General features: G+C 51.0%; 1 protein-coding gene across 1 annotated transcript in view; it reads left to right on the plus strand.

The window, feature by feature from the left end:
* The first annotated feature begins 1,235 nt into the window (after positions 1 to 1,235).
* LOC104272432 (tyrosine-protein kinase ZAP-70-like) overlaps positions 1,236 to 12,507 on the plus strand; it is an 11,408-nt gene continuing 136 nt past the window's right edge. Inside the window, 12 exon segments of the mRNA XM_009867421.1 lie at positions 1,236 to 1,637; positions 3,394 to 3,554; positions 4,170 to 4,308; positions 6,152 to 6,230; positions 6,945 to 6,985; positions 8,126 to 8,174; positions 8,881 to 9,055; positions 9,703 to 9,909; positions 10,176 to 10,368; positions 10,945 to 11,085; positions 12,032 to 12,144; positions 12,498 to 12,507. Coding sequence (XP_009865723.1) covers positions 1,236 to 1,637; positions 3,394 to 3,554; positions 4,170 to 4,308; positions 6,152 to 6,230; positions 6,945 to 6,985; positions 8,126 to 8,174; positions 8,881 to 9,055; positions 9,703 to 9,909; positions 10,176 to 10,368; positions 10,945 to 11,085; positions 12,032 to 12,144; positions 12,498 to 12,507 — 1,710 coding nt within the window.

Here is a 12,507-nt window from a genome sequence, read left to right on the forward strand (position 1 = left end):
TAAACACAAGCGACGCACTTGCGGGAGATGAGGATGGGGACAAACACACTGATCTTTTTGGGGTCAGCATCTGTGCAATGACATAATCAAAGATCAGGCTCCGGGGAACGAATGAAACCCCTCGAATATGATGATGTTTCCAGTAATCACCGGAAATTGGCTTGTGTTTGTGGGTGGGATTTTCGATGATTTGATAAAAGACCCGCAGCTCGTTGGCAGAAGGGGCTCTGCAGTGACTCCAGCAACCAAGTCCCACTTCTCCCTGGATTCCCACTGCGAGCTGGTGCTGCAGCAGCGTGGCGGTAGGTTCCTTAATGGTTTTGGGCTGTTCTGAACAGGGGACTCCAGTAACACTTGCACATTGCAGCTTGACAGAGACAGTGGGATTCAACTCACTTTGCAGCAACGGCTGTCCACATCTGAGCTCTGGCTTTCTCTGGAGCGTATGCACGATGTAGAAATAGGAGCTGCCAAACAGGATCAGAGTTTCGGCCTCAGAAACCATCCGGTCAGGCATCACGGGGAAAAAAATCCATAAATTTTTCAAGAGGCAATTAGAAGAAGGTTTCTTCTTTTTCCTGTCCACTGACAGTTAATGTCTGCCCAGAACCACTTGGGTTTGTCTTTGTCTCCTTTTGCTGTGTTTACTGTGGTTGTGTATTGAAAGGTTTTTTAGATATTTATCCAACCCGTGTTTTAACGCTATTGCATTTGAGATTTTGACCTTGTAGACCTTCGCGGCAAAAGTAATTAATTCAGAATGGCAAAAGAATTTCCTTTTATTGTGAACAAAGCTGTAGAGAAAATGGTAGGAAGTCAAAGCTAAAAACTTCGGGATGGAGGTAAGAAGCACGTTTTTAATAGTGAAGCTAATTAACCTTTGGAACAACTCACTGAAGGATCGGGTGCATTCACTATTGCTTGAAATCTTTAAATCGAGATCAGATGGGTTTTTACTTACACTTTCTAACTCTGTTCAGGGAGGGATGAAGGCATCGCTGTGGGATTCTCAGGCTGGGGATATGAATGCACTCACTGCTACTCTTGTGCAACCTTTGAGCTGACCCTGCAGGTGCTCAGCTGAAGGCTGGAGACAAGCTCTAGACAGACGAGTCGGAATTCCGCTCAATCCTTTTTGCAAAATTAGGTGTCAGCGAAGAATTTTGCTTCTCTCTTTCAGCTCGAGCACAAGCAGCGCGTCAGCCGACCCAAGCAACCCTGGTCAGTGCACGGAGATGCCAGATGCTGCTGCTCACCTGCCCTTTTACTACGGCAGCATTGCCAGGGCAGAGGCAGAGGAGTACCTCAAGCTGGCGGGGATGTCGGATGGGCTGTTCCTGCTGCGGCAATGCCTGCGCAGCCTCGGGGGGTACGTCCTCTCCATGGTCTACAACCTCCAGTTTTACCATTACTCCATCGAGCGCCAGATGAATGGGACTTACGCCATTGCGGGGGGCAAAGCACACTGTGGCCCAGAGGAGCTCTGCGAGTTTTACTCCAAGGATGCCGACGGGCTCTGCTGCACCCTCCGCAAGCCCTGCAATCGCCCCAGTGGTGTGGAGGCCCAGGCCGGCGTCTTCGACAGCATGAGGGACAATATGGTGCGCGAATACGTCCGGCAGACGTGGAAACTGGAGGTACTGGCCAAGGGTGGTGTGGGACTATGCAAGGAGGGCTCCCCAGGGGCTTGCTGCCACTCGCCGCCCTGACCTCTGCTGTTGTTATTGGAATCATATAATCCTAGAAAGGCCTGGGATGGAAGGGACCTCAGAGATCATCTGATCCAACCCCAGCCATGGGCAGGGACGCCCTTAACCAGCCCAGGTTGCTCAAGGCTCCGTCCAACCTGGCCTTGAGCATCTCCAGGGAGGGGGCAGCCACAGCCTCTCTGGGCAATCTGTTCCAGAGTCTGGCCACCCTTGCACTGAAGAATTTCTTCCTAAGATCCAATCTAAACCTCTTCTCTTTCAACTTAAACCCATTTCCCTTGTCCTGTCACTGGACACTCATTAAAAGTCCCTCCCCAGCCTCCCTGTAGGTCCTTTCAGGCGCTGCAGCAGGGATAAGGTGCCCCCGCAGTCTTCTCCAGCTGAACACCCCCAGCTCCCTCAGCCTGTCCTCGCCGCAGAGCTGCTCCAGCCCCTGGGTCAGCTTTGTGGCCTCCTCTGGACTTACTACAACAGATAATGCAAGGTCCTTCTCCTCGGACGCTGCTGATATGAAGAGCAGTCTTAAATCTCTCTCTTGCCCAGTTTCTTCTTCAGAAATAGGTCTAAATTTCTTCCTGAGCCTTCAGATTCTTCCTCTGAGTGTCTGCTCTGCAGGACATTGGAGCTCACTGCCCACTTTGCAAGTGTTTCCCCGTGTGCCGTTTGCTCCTCTGCAGCCCACGGGACACTCGCTGCAGTTAGAAAGATCCTCTTCACGTGAGGAGCCTGTGCATCTGTGACATAGCGCTGAAGGCGTAATGAAACCAGACTTGAATTCTTGCTCAGGTTTTCCTCGCTCTTTGAAGTCAGTGGAAGTACCAGGTGTGGATCAGGTCTGCCTGTTATTTAAATTTAAAAATAGCTACACCCAGGTTCCTGCATTTTAGTGCAGGCTGGAAAAAGAAAAATATGTACAAGACAAAGCTCTATAAATGGTCACACTGGCAGCCACATAATTAATTTTCCTCTACCTGCTGTCACCCTAATGGTGGCTTCTCAAACACTTCTAAGCCTTCGCAGGAAGATGGCTCAGGCATTCTCCTAACAGGGCCTTTCTACAAAAGATCTATACATTTGGCCTGCTTTAGACCAGCAGGGCTTGACAGAATGAGACACTCCCCAGGGTTTCTCCCTGAAGCTGCTCTGTGGACACCACCAGATAACACAAAGGACATTGCCACCTACTGGCAAGCGAGAAACTACGGTTGTTTACAAAATGTGTAGGGTCAGTGCAATTAATTTAGGGTCTCCCCCATGATTTCCAGACTTGCACTGCCCTTGACAAAGCTGTGGTGTCTGCAGACAGTGAGCAGTCAGGAAGGGAGAAGCACAAGAAAGAGTTCCTGCTCTCCCAGGAATGTGAGGCTGAAAGACACCCTGTGAGCCTGATGTCAAATATGAGCATGAGGAAGGTGACTTCTCTCTTCCACCACCAGCAACTCCGTCGACTTCAGCTGGATTAGAGGGATGGGACCAATTTAGATAAGAAAGGATTTCTGCTCTGCAGCAGGGCAGATTTCAACCCACCGTTGCTATCGGCACAATTAAAGCCACAGAAACTACAATTATGAGACCTTCCAAGTTCCCTGTGTTATCTGCTCAAAAGCATGCAAACAAACCTGTGCTGAAGCCATGTAACAATGCGTCAGGGTGGCAGAAAGTCTAATCTCTCGCTCTGTTCCAGGGGGATGCACTTGAACAGGCCATCATAAGCCAGGCTCCGCAGGTGGAGAAGCTCGTTGCCACCACAGCCCATGAGAGGATGGCCTGGTACCATGGCAGCATCGCTCGGGACGAAGCTGAACGGAGGCTCTACTCAGGGGCACAACCTGATGGGAAATTCCTGTGAGGATGCAAAACCCTGGCAAATACTCCGATCCCTGTACTTTTTACCATTTCCCACCGCCCTGGAGCTGTTTCACAGGACAGTTCCTGAGAGGAGGTTTAGCAGAATACGGTCAGACTGTGCTTTCAAAGACAGGGTCTGACACCCCAAACATATTATTATCCAGACAGTGTCTGGCCTCTGTGAAGAGCCAATCCTGAGCTTTATTTATTTTTCATGTTTAGGTATCTCTGTGATGTGTGCTTGTTAATGCACCCAGTGACGTGCGACGTAAGGTGCAGACCTTTAGCACAAACACTTAGACAATGTATGGCCAACAAAATAGGACAAAGCATACGCTTGGCATCTCTGCCAAGGTGACACAGCCCTTAATCTCACTGTCTCCTGAATGAGTTATGGAAAGAAAGAATTAGATGGTGAAGGTGGAGGAGAGGGGCAAGAGACCGAAGGTGGAGGGTCCTTCCTCAGCCTCTGCAGAGGCGTGGTGGCAATTCCAATAGTGGGGTGCAGGCACACCTTACCAAGGGCCCACCCAGCAGCCCATCGCCGCTGCAGCTGTGATAATTTGCAGGGTAAAACCTAGAGTTGCTTTTAATACTTTTCCTTCCTACCAGGCTGAGACAACGGAAGGAAACTGGTGCCTACGCCCTCTCCCTCGTTTATGGCAAAACAGTGTATCACTACCGGATAGACCAGGACAAGTCTGGCAAGTACTCCATCCCCGAGGGGACCAAGTTTGACACGCTCTGGCAGGTACCGTACCCTGGGATGCTGACCGCTGGTGTCCCGATAAAGTGAAGGCAACTTTCCCTTGTCATGGCTGCCTAAGCCTTGAGGGATAGAAAAGGCCATGTGGAGATTTCATAGAATCATTAAGGTTGGAAAAGTTCGTCTAGTCCAACCGTCTACCCAACACTACCATGACCACTAAACTATATCCTTGAAGTGCCACGTCTGCATGTTTTTTGACCACCTTCAGGGATGGCAACTCCATCATTTCCCCAGGCAGTCTGTTCCAATGCCTCGCCACTCTTTCAGTAAGGAAATTTTCCAATTTAAACCTCCCTTAAAGGCTTTAACACCATACATGGGTGGTTGCAGCCCTTCCAGAAAACCCTTACGTTCCCTTGATCTGGCTGTCTACCACCTCACCTCATTGCACTCATTTCTGTGCACTCCTAGCCAAGTAGATCTAAGTGTAGGACATCAGGGCAACTCTGAATTAATGCTGGCTTTACTGCTGCCTTCATAGAATCATAGAATTGTCAGCGTTGGAAGGGACCTTAAAGATCATCTAGTTCCCACCCTCCTGCCATGGGCAGGGACATCTCTCCCTCGTCCAGCCTGGCCTTAAAAACTTCCATGCCTTACACTGGTCTGGTGTCTCTCCATGGAAACAAGAGGATCGGTGCTTTTCAGTTCTGTCTTTAAGCCTTGAGATGATTATATTAATTACACTTGCACCCCATCAGCAAACATCCCACACTCAGCCACAGATAGCACCTCAGACCTCTGCCTGCAGCGAGCCCCGATGAGATTGCTCAATCCAGGCTGTCCCCTCTTGCGTGTCCCCCACCCTGCTTCTGGACCAGCAAAACTGTTGTGTGCACATTGGCCCTCACGTTCCAGGTGACCGACTTCTGAGTGAAGAGTAGGGGAGGCCAGAAGTCTTCAGCCAGCTGCCACAACTGGAGGTCTAAGAGCCAGGAGACACATCCTATCACCCCTGAGAGTCAGGCTCTTTGGGATGTGGCGATGGCTGTAATGCCCCTGCAAGGGATCAGGCAGGGTTTTTAGGGATTTTAGGGAATGTGACACATGGTCCAGCAAGTCTTGGCACTGCCAGGGAGTTGCACACCCCCCCAGAGCCTGGCTCTGCCCCTGTGGCACACGCCTCGGACCTGCTCCCGGGAACGGATACCAGGGCTTCCTCCTGGGCAGGGCTGTCTGGGGGACAGTAACTCTGTTTTGCTGAATTTTCCAAATTCCCAGGACTGTTTTCACTCTGACTGAAAACAAAGACTTTGGGGCATTTTTATGGCAACAGAACTGTGGCCAGGCTCCGAATTGCAGATGAAATCTGAGCCAGGCAGGAGGGGAAGAGAAAGCCTTGTCTCCCCTGTGGCCTGGTGGCCAGGGGCTGGGCTGGTCATCTCCAGCCAGAGCCAAGTCCCTGCTGTGCTTAAATTGGCAGTTCCTACAGTGAAAAACTGCTCAGGATCCACAGACTTAACCCTGGAGTTCCTCTGGGGAAGCAAAAGGTTTCTCTCGGGCTTTATCAAAACCAACATGACCTTTCTGGCTGGAACAGTGATGACGTTGCACTGAAAGCACCCGTTCCAGCTCTCCAACTGGAGATTTTCCTTTTGTCTTTCTTTAGTCTTTATCTAACTTCCCAAGTCCTTCCCAGCTCTGGGAGATATCCAGGTATGGAAGAGCTCACTCTAGGAGATCCCTGAGTGCTTAGACAGAGAGAATAGAGAAGGAGTAGTCTAGTCCCTGTTTGCCATAAATTTGAGAGATATCATTAGCCTGCAAAAAAACCCAATTATATTCACCTCACAATGATCTCTTTTTCCTCCAATTCCTTTCCCAGTTGGTGGAGTACCTAAAACTCAAACCAGACGGGTTGATTTTCTATCTGAGGGAGACCTGCCCCAACCCCAACATGCCAGGTGAGCTGACATCTCTCAGTGCTGACATCTCTTAGAGCCATCCTTGGCCTCACTTTACCACCAAGTGGGGCCAGTTTGAGCAGCATCAACTCAAGTTACCTTTACTGTGTCCAACCGTGTTCAGACTTTAGTGGTGAGGGAACCGTGAAGTTTCTGCTTCTCTGGCAAACTGGGCAAATCTCATGACATGTCATTTGCTGAAAGTGGCTCAGGTGGCCTAAAGACAGGAGCGGATGGAGGACTCAGTGCTCCAAATGGATGAGGGCTTTCTGGTGCTGAACAGGCACCAGAAGTAGGAACGGGGAGCAACATGTCCTACAGGCATGGCTCCTGATGGGTCCCTTGAGCTGAGCACTCAAAATTATGGGTCACTTTATCCTGGTCCAAATGTCCCAAACATCACTTGAGAGCCTGCCTGTGGGACCCTCACTCTCCCGGGCAGGGGGCTCTGGGTGACACAGCTTGGCCAGTCCCTGCTTTGGGACCAATGGAGCCTGTGAGGTGGGGCCTGCACCTTCCCTGAGGGCTGGGCTGGGCATAACACCCACATCCAGGCATGTTTCCACACCTTTTTTGGCTAAATCTGTGGAAACTGTCCTTTGGGTAGAGGGAACCAGCCACAGGCATCCACAGAGTTCCTCAAGGACTGACGTTGTGATCCTGCCTGGAGCACGGGCAGACTCTTAATAACAACTTTTCTCTCTTGATTCACAGCATCTGCAGCACCGGTTCCACCAACCCACCCCTCCGTGAGCGTAAGTTTTGAGCAGGGTCTGATTTACTGGTACCTCAGTGGATTAATGTTACTGCATTTCAAGCTTGCTGGTCAAACTCTGCTCTTCAAACTCTGCTCTTCTCTAAAACTCAGCAACTCAAAGGGAATATATTAAGCCCAGCTGCAGTGCTGTCCCCTTTCCAGCTTGGATGAGAGAGAGGAATAGCTGGGCTCAGCTACCATCAGAGCTGAAAATGGTTTCCATTCATCCTGAGCTCCTTGCAACATGTGGGGCTGTCCTTGGGGAGCCCTCTCCTCCCTACCAGGCAGGAGCGAGGAAGACGTGGTTGGACTCTGGGAACACTCAGCCTTGCTGCTGGCCACTGGCCACCGGCCAGGGCTTTGTGCTCCCTCTGCGTCCCTCGCCCTGGGGTACGTCTGTGCTCAGTCTCCGCTCCGAGTGCTGAGCGGTGTTGAAACCAGTTTGGGCTACACGAGCAGCCCATCCCAGAGCCCAGTGGAGGCTAAATAAAGGCCTGAGCGTTCACCCAGCTTCTCAGAGAGCTTTCACAGTCTGCGGTGGGCTCCCATGTCGTGACAACTCTCAGTAGCGTTGGTGTTCAAAGCTGTGCTGCGCAAATATGTGCCATAAGGCTTTGCTGCTGCCTGCTTTCGGGACAGTGGCTGTATAGAATGTCCCTGCGTGCTCGTGGAGGACACTTTTTGGGCAGGAAGGTGTGCCAGCTGCAGGCTGAGCTGCCTCCAGACTTCCCTTGGCTCCTCGTCTCAAAGCAAGCTGTAGAGACTCAGCTGGGATGACCCCTACACTGCTGTAGGAGACTTGTCACTCCGGGATGGGGAAAGCAGAGGGGAGCAGAGAGGAAGAAGCAGCTCTGTGTGAATGTTCCTCACTGCTCAGGTGAACAAAGAGCCCTCAGCACCTTCCCCTGCCCAGCCCACAGGCTGGGTTACTGGAGGGCGATGCTGCGTTCAGGCTCCAGCTGAGACTGAAAGAGAAAAGTTGATTTGATGCCACACCAAACTCTTGTGCACACCTCAGAGATTTTTAGAGGGCATCACCAGCCAGGGCTGGGCTGCAGAGGCTGTGCATCCCTCTCTCATATCAGATTGAAGCATTTCCCCCTTTCCTTTACCCACTTTATCCCGTTTTCTTTTGCAGAGAAACCTTGGGTCTCTCAATGCAGATGGATACACGCCAGAGCCTGTAGGTGAGTGTCTTTGAAAGCATTCTCACAGAACCACAGAATGGTCAGGGTTGGAAGGGACCTCAAAAGATCATCTAGTCCAACCCCCCTGCCAGAGCAGGATCACCCAGAGTAGGTTTCCTATCAGGAGATAGGACCTGGGATGTCACAAGACGGGGGTTACCTGACACATTTTTATTACTTTCTGGTCAAAAAACTGTGCTACAAAGCCCCTTTCTTGCAAAGGCACCCAACAGCATCCCTGTCATTTCAGAGTCTTGAGACAAGAATATTGCAAAACTGTTTGCCCACACCCAGCTCCCAGCAAATCAAGCTGCATCGTACCCAATAAATCAAGCCCTATCCCATTCCCTATCATACCCAGTAAATCAAGCCCTGTCCTCCTATTCCTCATCGTCCATCCTGTCTACTAAATCTTCAGTCTATTCAGTTAGATTTCAACGGGGTGAATTCATGCCTGTGCCCAGGTCCTGCAGGGTCTGATATGGGGAGTGAAAATGCTCAGACACCTCTCCTGATCCTGGCCCCCTCAGCTGGTGCAGCTAGGAGAGGCCACGGACTGTGAAAGGAATGGAAAAACCCAGCTTGAATGCTGGAGTTTGAAGGACAAGAGACTCGACAAAACCTTCCCAGTCCATGAGGGAGAGAGGCACGGGGAAGGGGACGTTGTTTACAGTTATAAACAATTGTCTCTCTTGGGAATGTGCAGGAAATTCACGCCTGCTACCCATGGACACCAGTGTCTACGAGAGCCCGTACAGTGACCCTGAGGAACTGAAGGATAAGAAACTTTTCCTGAAGAGGGACCACCTGATGATGGATGAAGTGGAACTGGGGTCAGGAAACTTTGGCTGCGTCAAGAAAGGGGTCTACAAAATGAAAAAGTGAGTGCTGCCCTGCAAGATGCTGGGGAGACTGGAGGCAGGTGCTCCAGGCTGAGCCCAGAGGTGTCCTCAGCTATCCTGTTTCTAGCTAGATGGACCCTAAAATGATGATGGAGAGGAGGGTTAAGAGATACTCTGGACGGGCTGTTATGACTTTCCACAGACTTTCACTGACAGCCTCATTGCCCTGAGAGTTTAACCTGCACTGCACCCTCCCGGGCGTAAGACGGCCACTTCTGAACATTTGCTGGGCTCAGAAGAGCAAGTTCATGCTTCTGAGGTCATTGTGGTCCATATTAGGGCAAAAGAGTGAGACAGAGGAGGTGTCCTTGGCTCTGCTGCTAGTGGTCTGTGAGTCCATAAAATGGCCTTTGCCCACTTTGTGCCTGAGTTTTCCCCGTTGAAAAACGGCAATGATGATGCAGATCTCGATGTGTGAGGTGATGCACCTTCAGACCTGCAGAGGGCAAATACTGGCCTACACTTAGAAGGGTGAGGTGATTCTTTTCTCCAGAACAGGCTACTGAGATTGCCATTGAGACATCAAACAGTATCATGTAAGAAGTGGTTTGCTTTCCTGGTTGCGATACGTGAGTCCAAACGTTGTTTAGTTCATCCCATGCGTGTTCCTCTCGTACCCTGTGCAGGAAGCAGATCGACGTGGCCATAAAGGTACTGAAGAGCAACAATGAGAAAACAGTGAAGGATGAAATGATGAAGGAAGCCCAGATCATGCATCAGCTGGACAATCCCTACATCGTCCGTATGATCGGGGTCTGCGAGGCAGAGTCCCTGATGCTCGTGATGGAGATGGCTTCTGGAGGGCCACTCAACAAGTTCTTGGCTTCCAAGAAGTGAGTACTGGATAAAATGCTACCGGCCGATTTTCTGCATTTGTCATCAAACTCTCTGCTGCCAGGGAAGCCTAGCTTTGTAGGTGAAGGGAAGCTGACAATGGCAGAGGGAGATGTCTTTTCATGTGAGGTAACAGGGACTGATGCATCTGGAACAGAGATGCCCATGTTCATTCTCCTTCGTGGCTACAAAAGGTGAATGAGACCATGGTGTACAGAGTAATGGCAGGTCCTTTATTACTGCATTGTCCTTTCACTTTCCCCAGAGACGAGATTACAGTCAGCAATATCGTGGAGCTGATGCACCAAGTATCCATGGGGATGAAGTATTTGGAGGAAAAAAACTTTGTTCACAGGGACCTGGCGGCCAGAAATGTTCTGCTGGTTAACCAGCATTATGCCAAGATCAGTGACTTTGGACTCTCCAAAGCTCTTGGAGCTGATGACAGCTACTACAAGGTAAGTGTAAGCCCAGTGAAGGACCCAGAGAGATAACAGGAACCCTCCTGGCTGGGGAGCTGAGACTCTGGAGACAGGGGGTCTGGGCTCTTCCCAGGAGCCCTGCTGCATGAGCACGCCACACTCTGTCTGGCTTCACTTCTGTGACATTAAAAGGGGCTTTGCAAAGGTCCAGGTGGCAAGGAGGAAGTTTGGATGGATGCAGAGGCAGCGAGGGGGATGTGGTGCAGTGGCACGATGGGAGAGAGGAGCCAGAGCAGAGATCAGGGAAGAGAAGGTGATGAAGAATGAGCCAGGGCTGATCTTCCCAGCAGTGCACAACCACACTGAACCCTGGGGCTGCGCTGCAGAAGGAGCGTGGCACCACAGGACAGTGTCCTGCACCCAGAGAGGGCTCAGCAGGGCCTGAGCCGGGGTTGGGACCTGGGGCCTTGAGCTCCCAGTCCAGGGCAAGGGGATATTTTTCCAGCGGTGGTAGATGGCATTGGACACACTCATTAAGCAAAGCAGAACTCGGGTTCAGCACATCGCAATGTGTGTCTCAGGGTGGCAACTTTGCGCTTTGCTTTGCTGCAGGCCAGAACAGCAGGAAAGTGGCCCTTGAAATGGTATGCCCCTGAGTGCATCCTCTACCACAAGTTCTCCAGCAAGAGTGATGTATGGAGCTACGGCGTGACCATGTGGGAGGCCTTCAGCTACGGGCAGAAACCGTATAAGGTGAGGCAAGGATGGGTCCATCATGGATGGATGCTACAGTCTAGACTCCTACTCTATAACAGGCTGACACATGCTGAAACTACAGTTTCTGTTTCCTTGAGTGGGAACACTGTTGAACAGAGGGGAAGGGAGACAGACACTTCCATTTTACAAAAGGCACAGATTAGGCTGTTGGGATCCTGCAGCTTTGTGCTCATTTAATGGAAAAGAAATAGAAATCAAACCGAGTTCATTTGAATCAAAGCCGGCCTTCTCTTTGGTCCTTCTGCTCACCTGCAGAGCTGAAAAATCCGTTGCTCAGCCACTGCTCTTCCCGTGCTTGGAATAGGGTCTGCACACCAAGCGCGAGGCAACGCCGCTGGGTGCTGGGGTTGCAAACAGTGACTATAGGGGGAGTCTGGTGCAGGGATCCAAAGCACTATGAGAGGATGATCAAGGGACTGAACGTCTCTGCTGGGAAGAGAGACGGAGAGACCTGGGGCTGTTCAGCCTGGAAAGGAGACGGCTGAGAGGGGACCTTAGGAATGTAGAGAAATATCTGAGGGGTGGGGGTCAAGGGGAAGGGGACAATCTCTGCTCAGTGGTGTCCAGCAACAGAACAAGGAATGATGGGTTTAAGTTAGAACATGGGAAGTTCCACCTCAACATGAGGAGAAACTTGTTGGCTGTGCGGGTGCCGGAGCCCTGGCCCAGGCTGCCCAGAGAGGGTGTGGAGTCTCCTGCTCTGGAGACTTTCCAACCCGCCTGGACGCGTTCCTGTGGGGCTGCCCTGGGTGACCCTGCTCTGGCAGGGGGTGGCACTGGATCATCTCCAGAGGTCCCTTCCAACCCCAACATTCTGTGATTCTATGATTCTACCTGAGGCTCAGCTCTAATCTGTCTCTTCTAACCCTCTTGCCAGCTCTGACAACAATAAAGCATTTCTCACTTGATTTCCCTATCCTAGAAAATGAAAGGCCCAGAAGTCATCAGCTTCATAGAGCAAGGGAAGCGCATGGACTGCCCCACGGACTGCCCAGCAGAGATATATGCCCTCATGCAGAAATGCTGGACCTACAGGTAAGGTTACCACTAGCTCAACGCTTTGCTGGGTGGCAGGTCCAGCAGAACAGCACACACTGTCTGGATGGTGACAACACGAAGCAAATGGTGTCTCCTGCCTTGGTCTCATTCCCCAGTCTATGATGAATGCACCTATTTCTTAATTTTTATACCTCTCCGCTTGCCTGTACCAATCCTAGAAGGTGTCAGAGCCTCAGTGCCTTTGATCCTCTCCATCCCAGAAAATTCTCAGCTAAATTCCTCCTAATTTCTCCTAAACCCTGGTACAACTGGGCTATGGTAACTTCTCATGGTGTCAGTTCACTTTTGTCCTTTCTGTTGACTCTATTTGTTCCATTCTGCCCTTGCAGATGGGAAGAG

The sequence above is a fragment of the Apaloderma vittatum genome, unplaced genomic scaffold (assembly GCF_000703405.1).
Source record: "Apaloderma vittatum isolate BGI_N311 unplaced genomic scaffold, ASM70340v1 scaffold6874, whole genome shotgun sequence".
NCBI lineage: Eukaryota > Metazoa > Chordata > Aves > Trogoniformes > Trogonidae > Apaloderma > Apaloderma vittatum.